Genomic DNA, 14623 nt, shown 5'->3' with positions numbered 1-14623 from the left:
TAGAAAACAATAGTTTATTAATGAACAATTAAAATGCCTCGTTATTTTTTCAGACACATTTATCATTAGCCTATAAATCACCTTTCTGTAGGCTGTGGTTCCAGAGACATATGGCTCTTCTCATTCAGCACTGCGGGATTAATATCATTTCCAGGTTCTAATTTTGTCTCAGAAAAATAAATCAACAACAACAAAATCCATATTATTTTGTGAATATTTTAAATGTTTAATTAAGGGGCAACAAGTAGCCTAATAAACAAAAATTCGTCAATATTAATTTTTTTGCGCAGCATTTGGTGTAGCCTAGCCTACAGTTCAAATTAAAATTTTGCCTTTTAAAAATACAACAACCGTTTTTGTTTTGTAATTACGGGTTAAAAATATTTTTTTTACCACTACACCTCTGACCACGACGATGATTAATAGAAATACAATAACCACCGAAAACACACTGAATCACGACCGCTCCAACTGAATACCAACCTATTCTGCACTGAGCGAACGCACAACGCAGAGCCCGGCGGCAAACGACTACCTCATGTGACGCAATATGACGCGATGGTGAAAAAAAACGGTTTTTCAACACGGTCAAGGAAACGGTCACGTTTTCTACTAAATTTGTGCCCTTATGTCTTGCAAAACGATTTTAAATCCTGCATTTACTTTTCATATGGTATTTTCATACAAGGTTATATATTAATTTTGAAGAAAAAAAAAACCTGCAAGATGGCCTTTAAGAATGTCCCTCGGATAAGACAGATTTGCATAGTCTGTTACTTTGTGGCACTTAGGCCTTTTTTTGGCCGTTATGCGGTTTATGAACACTTAATCTACTTGTGGTTGTTTTAAAATAAACATTCCTGCGCGACAGAAATCCATGTCCGTGCGCGTCTGTGCATGTTTCCTAGCGACTGCAGTGCGCGCACATCTGAGCACACCGAAACGCTATTGAGCTATGAAAACATGACGAAATAAAAGTTTGTACATAATACAAATAAACGTATTTTTATTCATTATTTGCTTCTATTGTATTCCAATTTTTTGGCCTTCAAACACCTTATAATGCACATATGTAGGTCCGAGAAATCCAAAATTTCTCGGGGGAGCATGCCCCAAACCCCCCTAAGCTGCCTAACGACCCACCCTGTTTTATAAACAAACGCCCCTGCCTGCAGAACTGTATAGCACAGGGAATAAACTGTACTGTCTTTGATTATGTGTCAGTATCCACACCCCGCCGCCGCCGCCAGCACCCCCTGTCGAAAATGACTTCCCGCGCGCCTGGAAAACACTGTCCATTTCTGAGCATAGAGGCCTTGTTGAAGGTGCTCTTGCTTCAGTGATGGTTTTCAGCACCCTATCTGTTTCATACTGTTCTGTTATTCCCAACTATACAGTATGGACGATTAAAGCAATAGATATGCTTACTGTGTTTATTAAGTCACAAGTGCTCACCGCATTACATTACATACATGCCAGTCTGGCGCTCTGTCTTCACATAACAACATCCGTTCGTGCGTCACTCTAATCTGTCCCCTTGGGAACATGACAGTAAGTTAAGACTTAACAATCCTCTTGTAACATCTTTTCTCTTTTTTTTTTTTTTTTTTTTAACAAGTTAAACATTTTCTTTGTAAACAAAACCAACCTTTTCTTTGTAAACAAAAATTACAATTTCTTTGTAAACAAAATCACTTCAGACAAATGCATGTAATTACCTACTCAAAAGTAAACTTAGGCTATATGTCCTCTTAGGACACTAACTTCAAGTGCATATTTTGTAAACTCCTTGACAATGTATTATTTGCAAATTAACTATGCAATCAATAACTCGTTTATCCTTTTTCCCTCTCTTTTACAATGCAACCGCAACTCACCATCAAACCTAGAAAATGACCAAACATGTCATATAATACTCTCACTTAGTATAATCCTTCAAATATGTAGGCATTTTAACCTGACGCCCCGACCTTGTAGTAACAGTGTATTGATCACTACCCTGACCCCGTTCAGCAGCAACAGTTTGTGTGTTTGTCAAAACCTCTGTTTGTGCAGATGTTGACGGTGGGCAGTAGTTACGCCTGAGGTGGCGACGATTTCTCCTCAGAACACTACCCGACTCTAGCTCAACCTCATAAGATCTGGGACTCACTGGTCTAATCACTCTTGCTGCTTTCCAGGTTTTACAAGGCTCGAATGGTTGGACTCGAACACTGTCCCCTGATGTGAAACAGTCCAAGTCTTTTGCTGTACGGTTGTAATATTTCTCCTGTCTTTGTCTGTTGTTAATCAGTCCCTGTTTGTTGTTTGACACTTTAGGCTCCAACAGTGTTTCTTTAGTAGGAAGAAGAGTCCGGGTCCTCCTGCTGAGAAGTCTCTGTGCTGGACTGGTGGTGAGACCTTGGCTCGGTGTGTTGCGATGGTCCAGCAGGGCTAAGTATGGATCCTGTCCAGCTGCTGCAGCCTTCTGCATAAGACGTTTTGCTGTTTTGACAGCTGACTCAGCCTTTCCATTGCTTTGCGGATACCCGGGTGATGATGTTCTGTGCACAAATTCCCACTTTTGGCTGAACTTTTTAAAGTCGTGCGATGCGTACTGTGGTCCGTTATCCGATATGAGCACATCTGGAATCCCCTGACGAGCAAAGTGTGCTTTCAGTTTGTGAATCACTGTTGTACTTTTGGTGTCCGGCAAATAATCCACCTCCCAAAAATTTGAATAATAGTCCACAGTTACTAGGTAGTCCTTGTTGTGAAAAGAAAACAAATCAGTTCCTACCTTAGCCCATGGTCTGTAGGCAATGTCATGGGGATGTAATGTCTCTTTTGGTTGCTTGGGGTCCACTGACCTGCAGATGTCACATTTGGAAATAAACGTCTTTATTTGCTCACTCATCCCTTGCCAGTAAACACATTCACGTGCTCGTCTGAGGCAACCTTCCACTCCCAGATGTGTTGAGTGTATGCGGCTGGTCAGATCGGCTCTTAGTGTGTCCGGAATAACTGCTCTTTCACCCCTGAACACTATGCCATTCTGAAAGCTCAGCTCATCCTGAAAAGCAAAATAGTGTTGAATGTTTTGCTCCATGTCTTTTTTGTTCCGTGGCCATCCTGTAAGAATGCACTTAATCACTTCCTGCAACTTTGTGTCCTCGCTGGTTGCATCGCGAATGGCTGACAGTCTTTCTGCCGAGATAGGTACGTATGTAATCATGTTAACAGTCTCTAGATCTGCCTCTGTGTCTCCCTGTTTGCTGTCAGGTAGATAAGCTCTGCTGAGTGTGTCAGCTAGTAGCATGTCTCGGCCTGGCACATAGATCACATTAATGTGATATTTCTGCAGTCTGAGTAGCATTCTCTGTAGTCTCTTTGGTGCACTCAGTAGAGGTTTTCTCACAATATTCTCCAGTGGCTTATGGTCACTTTGAACAGTCACTTTTCTACCATAAGTATATTGGTGAAACTTTTCCATTCCAAACACTATGGCCAGACATTCTTTTTCTATCTGTGCATAACCTCTTTCTGTAGGGGTCAGCGCTCTACTAGCAAATGCCACAGGTTTGCCTTTCTGTGTCAGGGCTGCTCCTAGTCCTGTCTCTGAGGCATCACATTGGAGGGTTAACTCCTCATGTTGGTCATAGTACTTGAGCAGTGGTGCGTTTGATATTTTTTCTTTCAACCTTCTAAAAGTGGTCTCGTGCACCTCAGTCCATTCCCACATGTTGTCCTTGTGTGTAAGTTGTCTCAAAACCTCACAGTCATCAGAAAGATGGTCACAAAACTTTGAAAGGTAGTTCAGCATACCTACAAGTCTCTGTACCCCCTTAACATCTGTAGGCCTCGGCAGCTCCCGCACTGCCCGCACTTTTTCCGGGTCAATGCGGAGGCCTTCTGCTGTCAGCAAGTGTCCAATGTAGGGTACCGACTCTCTCCTCAGTTTAAACTTGTCTACATTGAGTTTAATGTCTCTTTCTCTGCACCTTATTAGAAAACATCTCAAGTTTTTTTCATGATCTTTGTCTGCTTCCTCTAGTGTGTCACCTTCCCCTGTGATCAGTATGTCATCTGCAATGATATACAAACCCGGTAAGCCCTCTAGTGCTTGCATGAGTTTTCTTTGAAAGACTTCCGGAGCTGGGCTTATCCCCATTGGCATCCTGAGCCACCGATACCGTCCGAATGGGGTCGCAAACGTGGTGAGGTAACTTGACTCCTCATCCAGCTTGACGTGCCAAAATCCGTGCTTCACATCACAAACCGTGAATACCTTGGATTTTGCCAGTCCTGGCAGGACGTCATCAATGGTTGGAAGCGGAAAATGGCTCCTTTTAAGTGCTCTATTCAGTGGTTTGGGGTCTATACAGATCCTTGTCTTTCCATTTGGTTTTGTCACTGACACCATACTGCTTATCCAGTCAGTGCTGCGCTCCACAGGTGCTATTATTTTTTGGCTTTCCAGATTCTTTAATTCCTCTTTAAGCGGGGTCATCATTGCAACAGGCACTCTGCGTTTAGGCAGTTTTACTGGTGGTACACTTTTGTCTATTTCAATGCTGTACTCGCCTTCTAAGCAGCCAACGCCTGTGAAAACATCTACGAACTCTGACTTTATTTTCTCCATATTTGTCAGCTGCACACTGTTGTCAGTCGTTTTGTCTGTACATTGTGTTTTCACTATACTGTCAATCGCCAGTATGTTCTCATACTGCACTTTAATTAACTTCATGGCTTCACTAGCCTTTCTTCCCAGTAGCGGGATCCGGTCATCCTGGTCCACCACTTGAAACTCAAGTCTGTATAATTTATCATTTCTTGGATTTCGGAGTTTGACTTTACATTTTCCAAGTGGGCGTAATCTGCTTTTGTTGTACATGACAAGTACTTTCTCTGTGTCTTCCAGTTGTGTATTTGGGTTTAACAGTTGCATTGGGATAACGTTACAAGTAGCACCACAGTCTATCTGAAAGTTAACTAGCTTTTTGTCCAACAACATACCTGCAAATAGATGCTGGTTTTTGCTGTGTGCTTCTTTGACTTGATTTATTGTCTCTTGGCTTTCTCTGATGTCTGTAATTGTCATGATGTCCTCACATGAGTCACTTGACTCCGAAATTGTGTGTACCGGTCTGCCTTTTTTATTTTTCTCCAACTTGGACTTGCATTTTGCAGCGAAGTGGTTCTCTTTTCCACAATTCTTACACTTCTTTCCATAGGCTGGACATTTGTGTTTATTTTTCTCATGTGTGTTGCCACAAAATTTACAGTTAATCTCGTCATTTTTGTCTCTTCTTGGATTCTTCCTCATTGCATGTATTTCTTCCACCGTTTTACCTTGTATGGTTTTACTGTTCTCTTTTGAAAGCTCAGTAGCTCTGCATATTTGTATGCACTTATCCAGCGTTAAGTTTTCTTCCCTTAACAGTCTTTCCCTCATCGCAGGGCTCTGTGTACCACACACAATCCGGTCTCTTATTAGCGAGTCTTTAATGTCACCGAAATTGCATGTACTGGCCAATACTCTCAGATCTGTGACATATCTGTCAATATTTTCGTCTTGTGCTTGGTCTCTGACAAAAAACTTGTAACGCTCAACAGTCTCATTCAGTTGTGGATTACAATGATTATCAAACTGCGTCATCATTGAACTCACTGTCCCCCTTGCAGATGTATCACCGCTCGTCAGCGTTGCTAAAAGTTCTCTCCCTCTCTCTCCGAGGAGGTAATTAAACAACTTAACTTTAGTTGTCTCCTCTGCATCGGGCATCGTGAGCTCCGTATAAAGCGTAAACTCCTCCTTCCAACTTTTCCACGTTTTCGCCACGTTGGCTGAATCCAGACAAAGTACTGGAGGCGGCTTGAGACCCTCCATCGCGACGTCTGGCGCCCTTTTTCTGCTCCGGCGTAGTGAACACTGTCTCTTGCTCGAGCTCGCGAGCTAACGTTAGATTCGCGGCACTATTAACTCTTCACAGCGCGGTACTAACTTCGGCTGAATTCACGACCGCTGCCACCATGTTTCATACTGTTCTGTTATTCCCAACTATACAGTATGGACGATTAAAGCAATAGATATGCTTACTGTGTTTATTAAGTCACAAGTGCTCACCGCATTACATTACATACATGCCAGTCTGGCGCTCTGTCTTCACATAACAACATCCGTTCGTGCGTCACTCTAATCTGTCCCCTTGGGAACATGACAGTAAGTTAAGACTTAACAATCCTCTTGTAACACTATCCGCGAGACACGGGGGTACCCATTGAGGGGCCATACATGGAGGGCCCACAAGTCGGGACGGGGATGCCAAATCATCCCGTTTGCCTGCGTGAGGAGATTCTTCCTCAGCGGTATCGATCGGTCATGGGGCTGTTTTCATCATCTGCGCCAACTCGGAGAACCATAATTGGGTCTTCCAGAGGGGGGACTATTAACAGCACTGCGCACTTGCTCTCTCTGATCCGTTCGATGACTTGTGGTAGCATCGTGACCGGGGGGAAAGCATAGCGGGCGACTAGGCCAATCGAAATTAAAGGGATAGTTCACCCACCCTCACCCTCAAGTTGTTCCAAACCTGTATGAGTTTCTTTCTTCTGTTGAACAAAAAAGAAGATATTTTAAAGAATGTTGGTAACCAGACAGTTAACAGGCACCCTTTGACTTCCATAGTAAAATACTCATACACATAGTATTCATACAGATTTGTAACAACATGAGGGGGAGTAAATTATGACAAATATTTCATTTTTGGGTGAACTATCCCTTTAAGAGTGACTATATTCCATGTAAATATCATCCAGAGTTTGCATTTGTCTGGCCAATGGTGACATAAGGTCTTTGGACGGTGCCTCTCAGAAGCAGTATATTGCTTAATAGTGACACCTATTGGCTCGATTGAGCCAATACACAAATAAGCAATGATTCAAGCTCAACAAATTTACATTTTGGATTTAGAATTTCTGTTGTTTTGGTTTTCCAAATGTATTTCATGTGTGATGTCTGTAATGTTATGCAGCACACATAAAATATGAAATGTGAATATGAAAAATATGAATAGGCCTATCAGCAGTTACTAGTGTCACATGTCCTATTGAAATATTGAAACATATTTTTTTTTTACAAATATTCCAAAATGTACATACATTACACATGCAGCTTTGTTGTTAAGCAACACTATCAACTCAGTACAGTTTATGTGATGCTGCAATATCTCCTTTAATATAAACACATATTACTCACAAAATTGTTTAACACGCTACTTTGTAGGTATGTTCATTGCAATCATTAGATTATAAAATTACAAAGAAACAGCCCTTAAGTATGAACCAGCGTGGTTTCAGCATCTCAAACATGTACTGTATGCACAATACATAAACAAATACCCTAATAGAAACGTCATGCAAATAAAACTTAAAAGTGATAATGCCTAAATGTTTGCTACATGTCTATAATGTTTTGTGGCCTTTGTATGCCACTGTGACATGATGCAATCCTGACTTCCAAACAGCCTTTATTGTGATTTCTGTGTATTCTTGTGGTTTGAACCCTGAGCTCTATAAACTCTTTGTTTATGTGTACATTCTTATACTACTGCATGAGATAAGTGCTTTCTGAACTCGCTTGAGAGGTTTCATCACTCTCTAAGGGTCTTCTTTTTGTTGAGTATATTTTACTTTTTTTTTTTTTGGAGCCAAATGGTTTTGTGGGATAGTTTTTTTCACCATTAAACTTACAGACAAACTGATCTTTCTATATGATAAAAATGTAGTTAAAAGTGCAGCAACAATTATACTGCTAAAAGGAAATATAATTGGGACCTAGTTGCATTCATCAATCATCATAGTAAATGAAACTTATAACTAAAATTGCAAAAATGTCCAAACACTCACACATTTAATATGTAAATAATAATAATAATAATTTGTTACTTTTATATAGAGCTTTTCTCTCAAAGCGCTTCACGTTGAAGGGGGAATCTCCTCAACCACCACCAATGTGCAGCATCCACCTGGATCATGCGACGGCAGCCATATTGCGTCAGAACGCCCACCACACACCAGCTTACTGGAGAGGAGACAGAGATGAAGCCAATCAGTATATGGGGATGATTAGGAGGCCATGATGGACAGATGCCAATGGGCAAATTTGGTCAGGATGCCGGGGTTACACCCATACTCTTTTTCGAAGGACATCCTGGGATTTTTAATGACCACAGAGGTTTAAGGACCTCGGTTTAACGTCTCATCCGAAGAACAGTGCTTTTCGACAGTATAGTGTCCCCGTCACTATACTGGGGTATTAGGACCCACATCAGCTGAGTAAAATGTCTATATGGAGGGAAGTGTGAGTAGCCTAGATTATAATATTATAATGAAGAATCATGTGACACTGAGAAATGAACACATTTTAAAATATAGTAAAATAGAAAACAATTATTCACCAAGTGCTGATTCGCATGAAAAGTTTCCAATGCTCAGCTGATACCCATATGGTAAAAAAATATATATTAAAATATATTTTCACATATATTTCACATTTGAAGAAAAACTTTATTTGTCTATAACACATGTGAACATTTGAATAAAAATCAGTAAGGAACATACTTTATAATGTAAAACTAAAAATTACAATATTTTTATATATAAATAAAAAAATTATTTCAAGCAGCGAATTTCCCCATTTTGGACACATTTGGCTTTCCATGGTTGAGCCTCACATCACCAAGTACAATGCTAAGCGTCAGATGGAGTGGTGTACAGCACGCCGCTACTAGACTCTGGAGTAGTGGAAACATGTTCTGTTGAGTGACAAATCACGCTTCACTGTTTGGCAGTCTAATGGGTGAATCTAGTTTGGGCAGATACCAAGAGAACGTGACTCCATTGTGCCAACTGTAAAATTTGGTGGAGGGGGAATAATAGTATGAGAGTTTTTCAGGGGTTGTGCTAGGCCCATTACTTCCAGTGAAAGGAGATCTTAATGCTTCAATATACCAAGACATTTTGGACACTATGCTTCCAACTTTGTGGTAAGAGTTTGGGGAAGGCCCTTTTCTATTCCAGCATGACTGTGAACCAGTGCACAAAGCAAAGTCCGTAAAGGCATGGTTGGAGGAGTTTGGTGTGGAAGAACTTCACAAAGCCTCGACTTCAAGCCCATCAAACATGTTTGGGATGAAATGGATCCCAGATTGTCTTCTTGTCCAACATCAGTGCCTGACCTCACAAATTTTATACTGGATGAATTGGCAAATATTCCCACAGAAACTTCAGAAAAAAATAAAGAAAAAAGAAATCTTGTGGAAAGCCTTAGAAGAGTGGAAGCTGTTATGGCAGCAAACAGGGGACCAACATATGTAGATTGAACAGTCCATATTGGTGTCAAGTTTCCCAATATTAATGCCCATATATATATATATATATTGTCATGACAACAAGGACATTAGCCTACAAATCGTCCTGATTAATTGTGTCACAACTTGCTAGATGAGCAACTTGATGGGAAAGAGCCGAGAAACTGTTCTGACCAATTCACTACTATTCAAAGCTGAAAGATAAGTTGTTGGTTGAGGTCGATTGAATTGGTTTATCAAGAGCTTTCTTCTGTTATCTAACCCAAAGCAAACACACAGTAACTATGGCTCCTTATGTTGCCTTGATAGATTTTTGCCCACTAAGTATTTTTTTCTTATCATGTGGACTTGTTTTTCTGCCACACCCCTTTGAGACGTGTAGGTAGGGTTGCCAATTGTCCCGTATTAGCCGGAACGTCCCTTATATTGGGCCTAATTGATTTTTCCCATACATGACCTCTCTGGTCACGCTCATTGAATCTAACCACCGATTAAGTGGCCGTTATTTGTTATTTTAAATGTAAACGAGCAACAAGCGTGCTTAAATTAAAAGTTCAAAAGAACAGCATTAATCTGAAATAGAAAGCTTTTATAATATTAAAATATCTTTACTGTCACTTTGATAAATTTAATGCATTATTATTATTTTATTTTTTTTATTCTTACTGACCCCAAACTTTTGAATGGTAGTGTATAATGCTTCAGTGATTTGTTAATGCTACGTGACATTTATTTCTATGACGTTAAAATTATTTTTAGGATTAGCCTAAGTTGTGTATAAGTAGGTTAAGCCTGTTTAGCCTCTACCTAACACTGAGCTGCGTGGTATTTTGATTGTCACTTCTTTTCCCATAAAGAACCACGATTGTCTATTATTTTACTTTTCTGAAACTGGCAACCCTAGGCTACTTACTGTACGTGCAGTGCAGGCCATGCACATCAATGGCCTCTGTTCTCAATACACATTGTTTTGAGATAGCTAGCTGCATCACTGCAAAACAACCTAAGAGCTCACTGTTTACCACAGCCTGTTATACAACCTTTGTGCTGACGCAGTGTGTAATGTGCGTCAAACCCTATCTTTCCTTGAACTTAAACGCTAAAATCAAGATTAAAGGTCCGAAACGGATCAATGCATGCAGGGCAGAGTCCTTTAGCAGTATATAAATACTGGTGGGCAGTGCTGTCAACTTTAAAAATAGCAAGAGCTTTACTTTAAGACAAACACCGCCTTAAGGGATAAATCTACGAATATTATTTTATTTTTTATTAGTAAAAGACTGTAAGGCAATATGCAGGCTTTTAGAAACTGTGGTTTGTGTGCTAGTGGGAATCTTCTTAAAGGTCGGACCGACTTCCTGGTTGCCCGGAGAAACATGTCTGTGCTGCGACTCAGCGCTGCCTGCGTTCAACTTCTCAAGTAAGATTGCGTGCAAACATTTTTTTTTTTTGCGATTTTATTGTCGTGGTGGATATATGCATGTTAGGGTGTTATTTTAAATTAAATCCTATGCTCAGTCTAATTTATTTTGTTATATCAAAGGGACAAGAATGTGTTCTGCAGAAGCCCCGTTCACCAGCGTCTCCTGCGCCTGCCGGGGATTGCCCGATCCAAAGCAGTTGCGTTCAGTGTCAGCAGCGGCCTCTGTGCGGTTCCTTTCACACAGGTAATTAATGTAAATATGGTTACATTTCGCATTTACGCTATAGACACTGAGCAATTGACAAACTTGTAAAACGCACATGGAGAGCCGAGCGTTGGCAGTGGCAGCATGGGGTCGTTAGGGTGAATTCAGGTTGATTGGGACACTTTTCCAAGTTATGTCCCAATCACCCTGAATTCACCACTACCTACAATTTTAAATGTTGACATTCAATCACCCTCAAGTTTTTCCAAACCTGGCTGTATTAGTTTATTTTTTTTCTGTTTAACACAAAAGACGATATTTTTTAAGAATGTTGGGAATCAAACAGTTAATGGGCCCCATTGACTTCCATAGCAATTTCCCCCTGGAAGTCAATGGCTACAGTTAAGTAAACTGTTACCAACATTCTTTAAAATATCTTATTTTGTGTTCAACAGAAGAAATAAACTTGTATAGGTTTGGAACAACATGGGGGTGCTTAAATGGCGACAGAATTAAACATTTTGGTTTATTTTTAACTATCCCTTTAATGATTCTCTACTTTTTAAATAATTGTTGCCAAATCAAATGGTTTTCTTATTTAATGCTGCCTCTTTGTAATTGGTTTGATTTAAGCATAACAAAATGGTACATTTGAAGTCTTGCAAAAGTTTATAAAGGGACATTTTAATCAAATAACTGCCCTAGCTGTGTGCTTTATTATATATTTATTCATCTTTCCCTGAGAATACCACTTTTTAAATGTGTGGTTATGCGAGTCATGTTAAATCAGTTCCGCTCTGACTCAGTTTTATGTGTTGTTGATTCACTATAAATAATCGTATCAAAAGAGTAATTTGTCTCGCAGCTTGTCACACTACATTTCTGATTCATTGAAAAGAACCAACTCAAGAGTCATTTACAAAAATCAAAAAAAGAGTTCACGGTCTTATTCTTGACCATCATGGCAAGTGTAATGAAACGCATCCCTTTTTCCTCCAGCAAGCTGAAAACCTCTCGCATGAATCCCTGATTCGTCGGGCCTCTTGTCTGGTCACAGACAGTGCCAACACATACCTCTCTCAGACAACGCTGGCCCTTGTGGATGCCCACACACAATATGCAAAGGTAATATTTATAAACACTGTATTTTAAAACTATAGTCCACTCAGTAAAACTTCACAATGTGGAGACTTGAATGATGTCTAAAATATTGTTTAAACTTTTCTCAGGCACTACATACACTCATTGCCCTTCAGAAGCGATACATTACCTCAATAGGAAAACTGACCCCTGTTGAAGAGGACAGCATTTGGCAGGTGATCATTGGCCAGCGAGTAGAGGTATTTTCTGTTCCTTTAAATGTTTGTTGACATTTTGTAGAACAAGGTCTGCTTTCGTTTATCTAAGTGTTGTTTACCTTTTGCAACAACATGACTAATGATTAGTAAGACTGATTAGCAGACCTTATTGATATCGGAAGTAGTTCTATCTAATCGAAGACGACTCCATTTCAGAGATTTCACAAGGTTTCTCTCTTTTGTCAGGTTAGTGATAGATTGGAAGAATGTAAACGCTTTGAGTCAAACTGGATGAATGCCATCCACATCTGTGAGTTGTCAGCAGAGGCAGCCTACAATTCAGGTATGTTTATCAATTGGCCTTATTTATTACAATCCATTAAAAAAAGCATTTCCTGTACGATATTGATTAAATCCTGATATTTTTACAGGGGCAGAGCATGCATGCACAGCAACAAAGACTAACATGCAGGTGGCACAGTCCAAAGTGGAGGAGATTAGAAAGATCTCAAGAGAAGCAAAGAAAAAACTGGCTGAGACTAAAGCAGAAGAAATCCAGAGAATGGCTGAATATGTGTCCAGCATTGACATTAATGACCTGGAAGATATTCCAGAGGCCTACCTTCGTGAGGACTAGAAAAAAATACAAATGTTTTTGCAAGCAATTCTGTTGCAAGCAATGAGAATAACTGAATCCAGAATGCACCTTGAAATTAATTTGCATTTTGCAATGAGTATTGGTTATGGAATTAAAAAGTCCTGATTTTAAAGGCCTCATTTAATCCATATACTGTATGTGTTCATATAGAACAGGTTAAAGTCCAACAAAAGTAATTTATTTAAAATAACTTGTATTGCCTGTTAAAAGTTGTTAACACAGCTTTTAAGATCCATAGTTTGCTTTGGAAATAACACTTGTTTTGGTATTTGTATATATTTTCATATTGTTTATTTTTTGATGCAATTACATTATGTGAGTTGCAACATTAAAATTATATCACAGGATGATGTGATATTACAATGTATTCCTACAAAGTTGCAATCAATCTTTTTATATTTTAAAGAGATCGTGCTATTTATTATCTTAATAAATGGAAAATGTATTCAGAACAGTTTTTGCACATTTTTTTTTTAAATTCCATTCAATGGAACTGAATTATGGTGCTTTGCTGTTTGACAGTGAATTGATTTGTACATTTATAATATTTTGTGTCATTCAAACATAAACTTGTTTAATGACATAATTATGTGTTTTATCAATAAATTACAGTTAAATATGCTTTAATTTAGTGAGTTTCATGTTGAAGTTCAAAGTTTAAACCAACAGAGGGCGATGGCATGCTTTATTGTGGAAAAGAATGGGAGAATGATGTCAGAAATAAACATTGTTTACAATTGTAAACAATTACAATACAGAAGTCTGTTTCTTCAGTTATTAACTTTAATAAAGATGTTGAAGGGATACTAAAAAATTGATTAGATTTCCAAAATCATTTACTATGTGTTTTTTTTCTTTCTTTCTTTCTTGTTTTGGACACAACAATAGAAGTTATACAGAATGTAATGTTATTCACTTTCATTGCATTTGCCCATATAATAAAATCATATATAGATCAGACATATTAATTGATTCTCTAATCATTCAAGGGATAGTTCAACCAAAAATAAAAACAATTGTAATTTCTACTCACCCTCAAGTTGTTCCAAACCTATGAGTTTTCTTCTTCTGTTGAATACAAAAGACGACATTTTAAAGAATGTTGGAAACCAGACAGTTGACAGTCAACTTTTTGATAACCAACATTCTTTAAAATATCTTATTTTATGTTCAACAGAAGAAAGAAACTCATATGGGGTTGGAACAACTTGAGGGTAATGACAAAAATGTACTTTATTTATGAACTATCCCTTTAAGGCTTAATATCCTGTATTTATTACTGAGAATTAATACAAAGAGTTTTCGACCTTTACGAACTTTCCCTCTAACACTGTAATAACTATCTTTAAAAAAACATTATTTAATGTCCTGCAGATCGAAGTTAGAAATTATTAAAAAAAATTGCTTAAAATGCAGGCTAATCAAATTCGATATGTTCTCTCTTCTCCAAGATTCACGAAAATATTTGTCTGTATGTGTATCAAGTTCCAGAAGTCTTTGCATTAGAGTAACATACATTCAGAAGACTGAGGACCAATAAAAATGATTGATTGGTGTAAATGGCACCACTCAGCTGGGGATTTATCACTCTTGGAAGACATAAATAAAACACAAGGATCATGGAAAGCGTGCCCAGCATGGCTCACTCTTTAATCTGAGTGAACTGGGCGACATCTCCCAGCACCCCAT

The 14623-nt window shown here is 38.9% G+C and overlaps 1 protein-coding gene across 1 annotated transcript; it reads left to right on the top strand.

Annotated features, from left to right (window-relative positions):
* The first annotated feature begins 10229 nt into the window (after nucleotides 1–10229).
* On the top strand, nucleotides 10230–13386 carry diabloa (diablo, IAP-binding mitochondrial protein a). Its single transcript, XM_079610649.1, has 6 exons — nucleotides 10230–10770; nucleotides 10894–11017; nucleotides 11978–12103; nucleotides 12208–12318; nucleotides 12523–12619; nucleotides 12708–13386. The coding sequence occupies exons 1-6, from the start codon at nucleotides 10643–10645 to the stop codon at nucleotides 12911–12913; spliced, it is 792 nt and encodes a 263-aa protein (XP_079466775.1). The 5' UTR covers nucleotides 10230–10642; the 3' UTR covers nucleotides 12914–13386.
* Nucleotides 13387–14623: the final 1237 nt, after the last annotated feature.

This window comes from Phoxinus phoxinus, assembly GCF_949152265.1.
Source record: "Phoxinus phoxinus genome assembly, chromosome: 4".
NCBI classification, from domain to species: Eukaryota; Metazoa; Chordata; class Actinopteri; order Cypriniformes; family Leuciscidae; genus Phoxinus; species Phoxinus phoxinus.
This window is presented reverse-complemented; position numbering and strand designations above follow the sequence as displayed.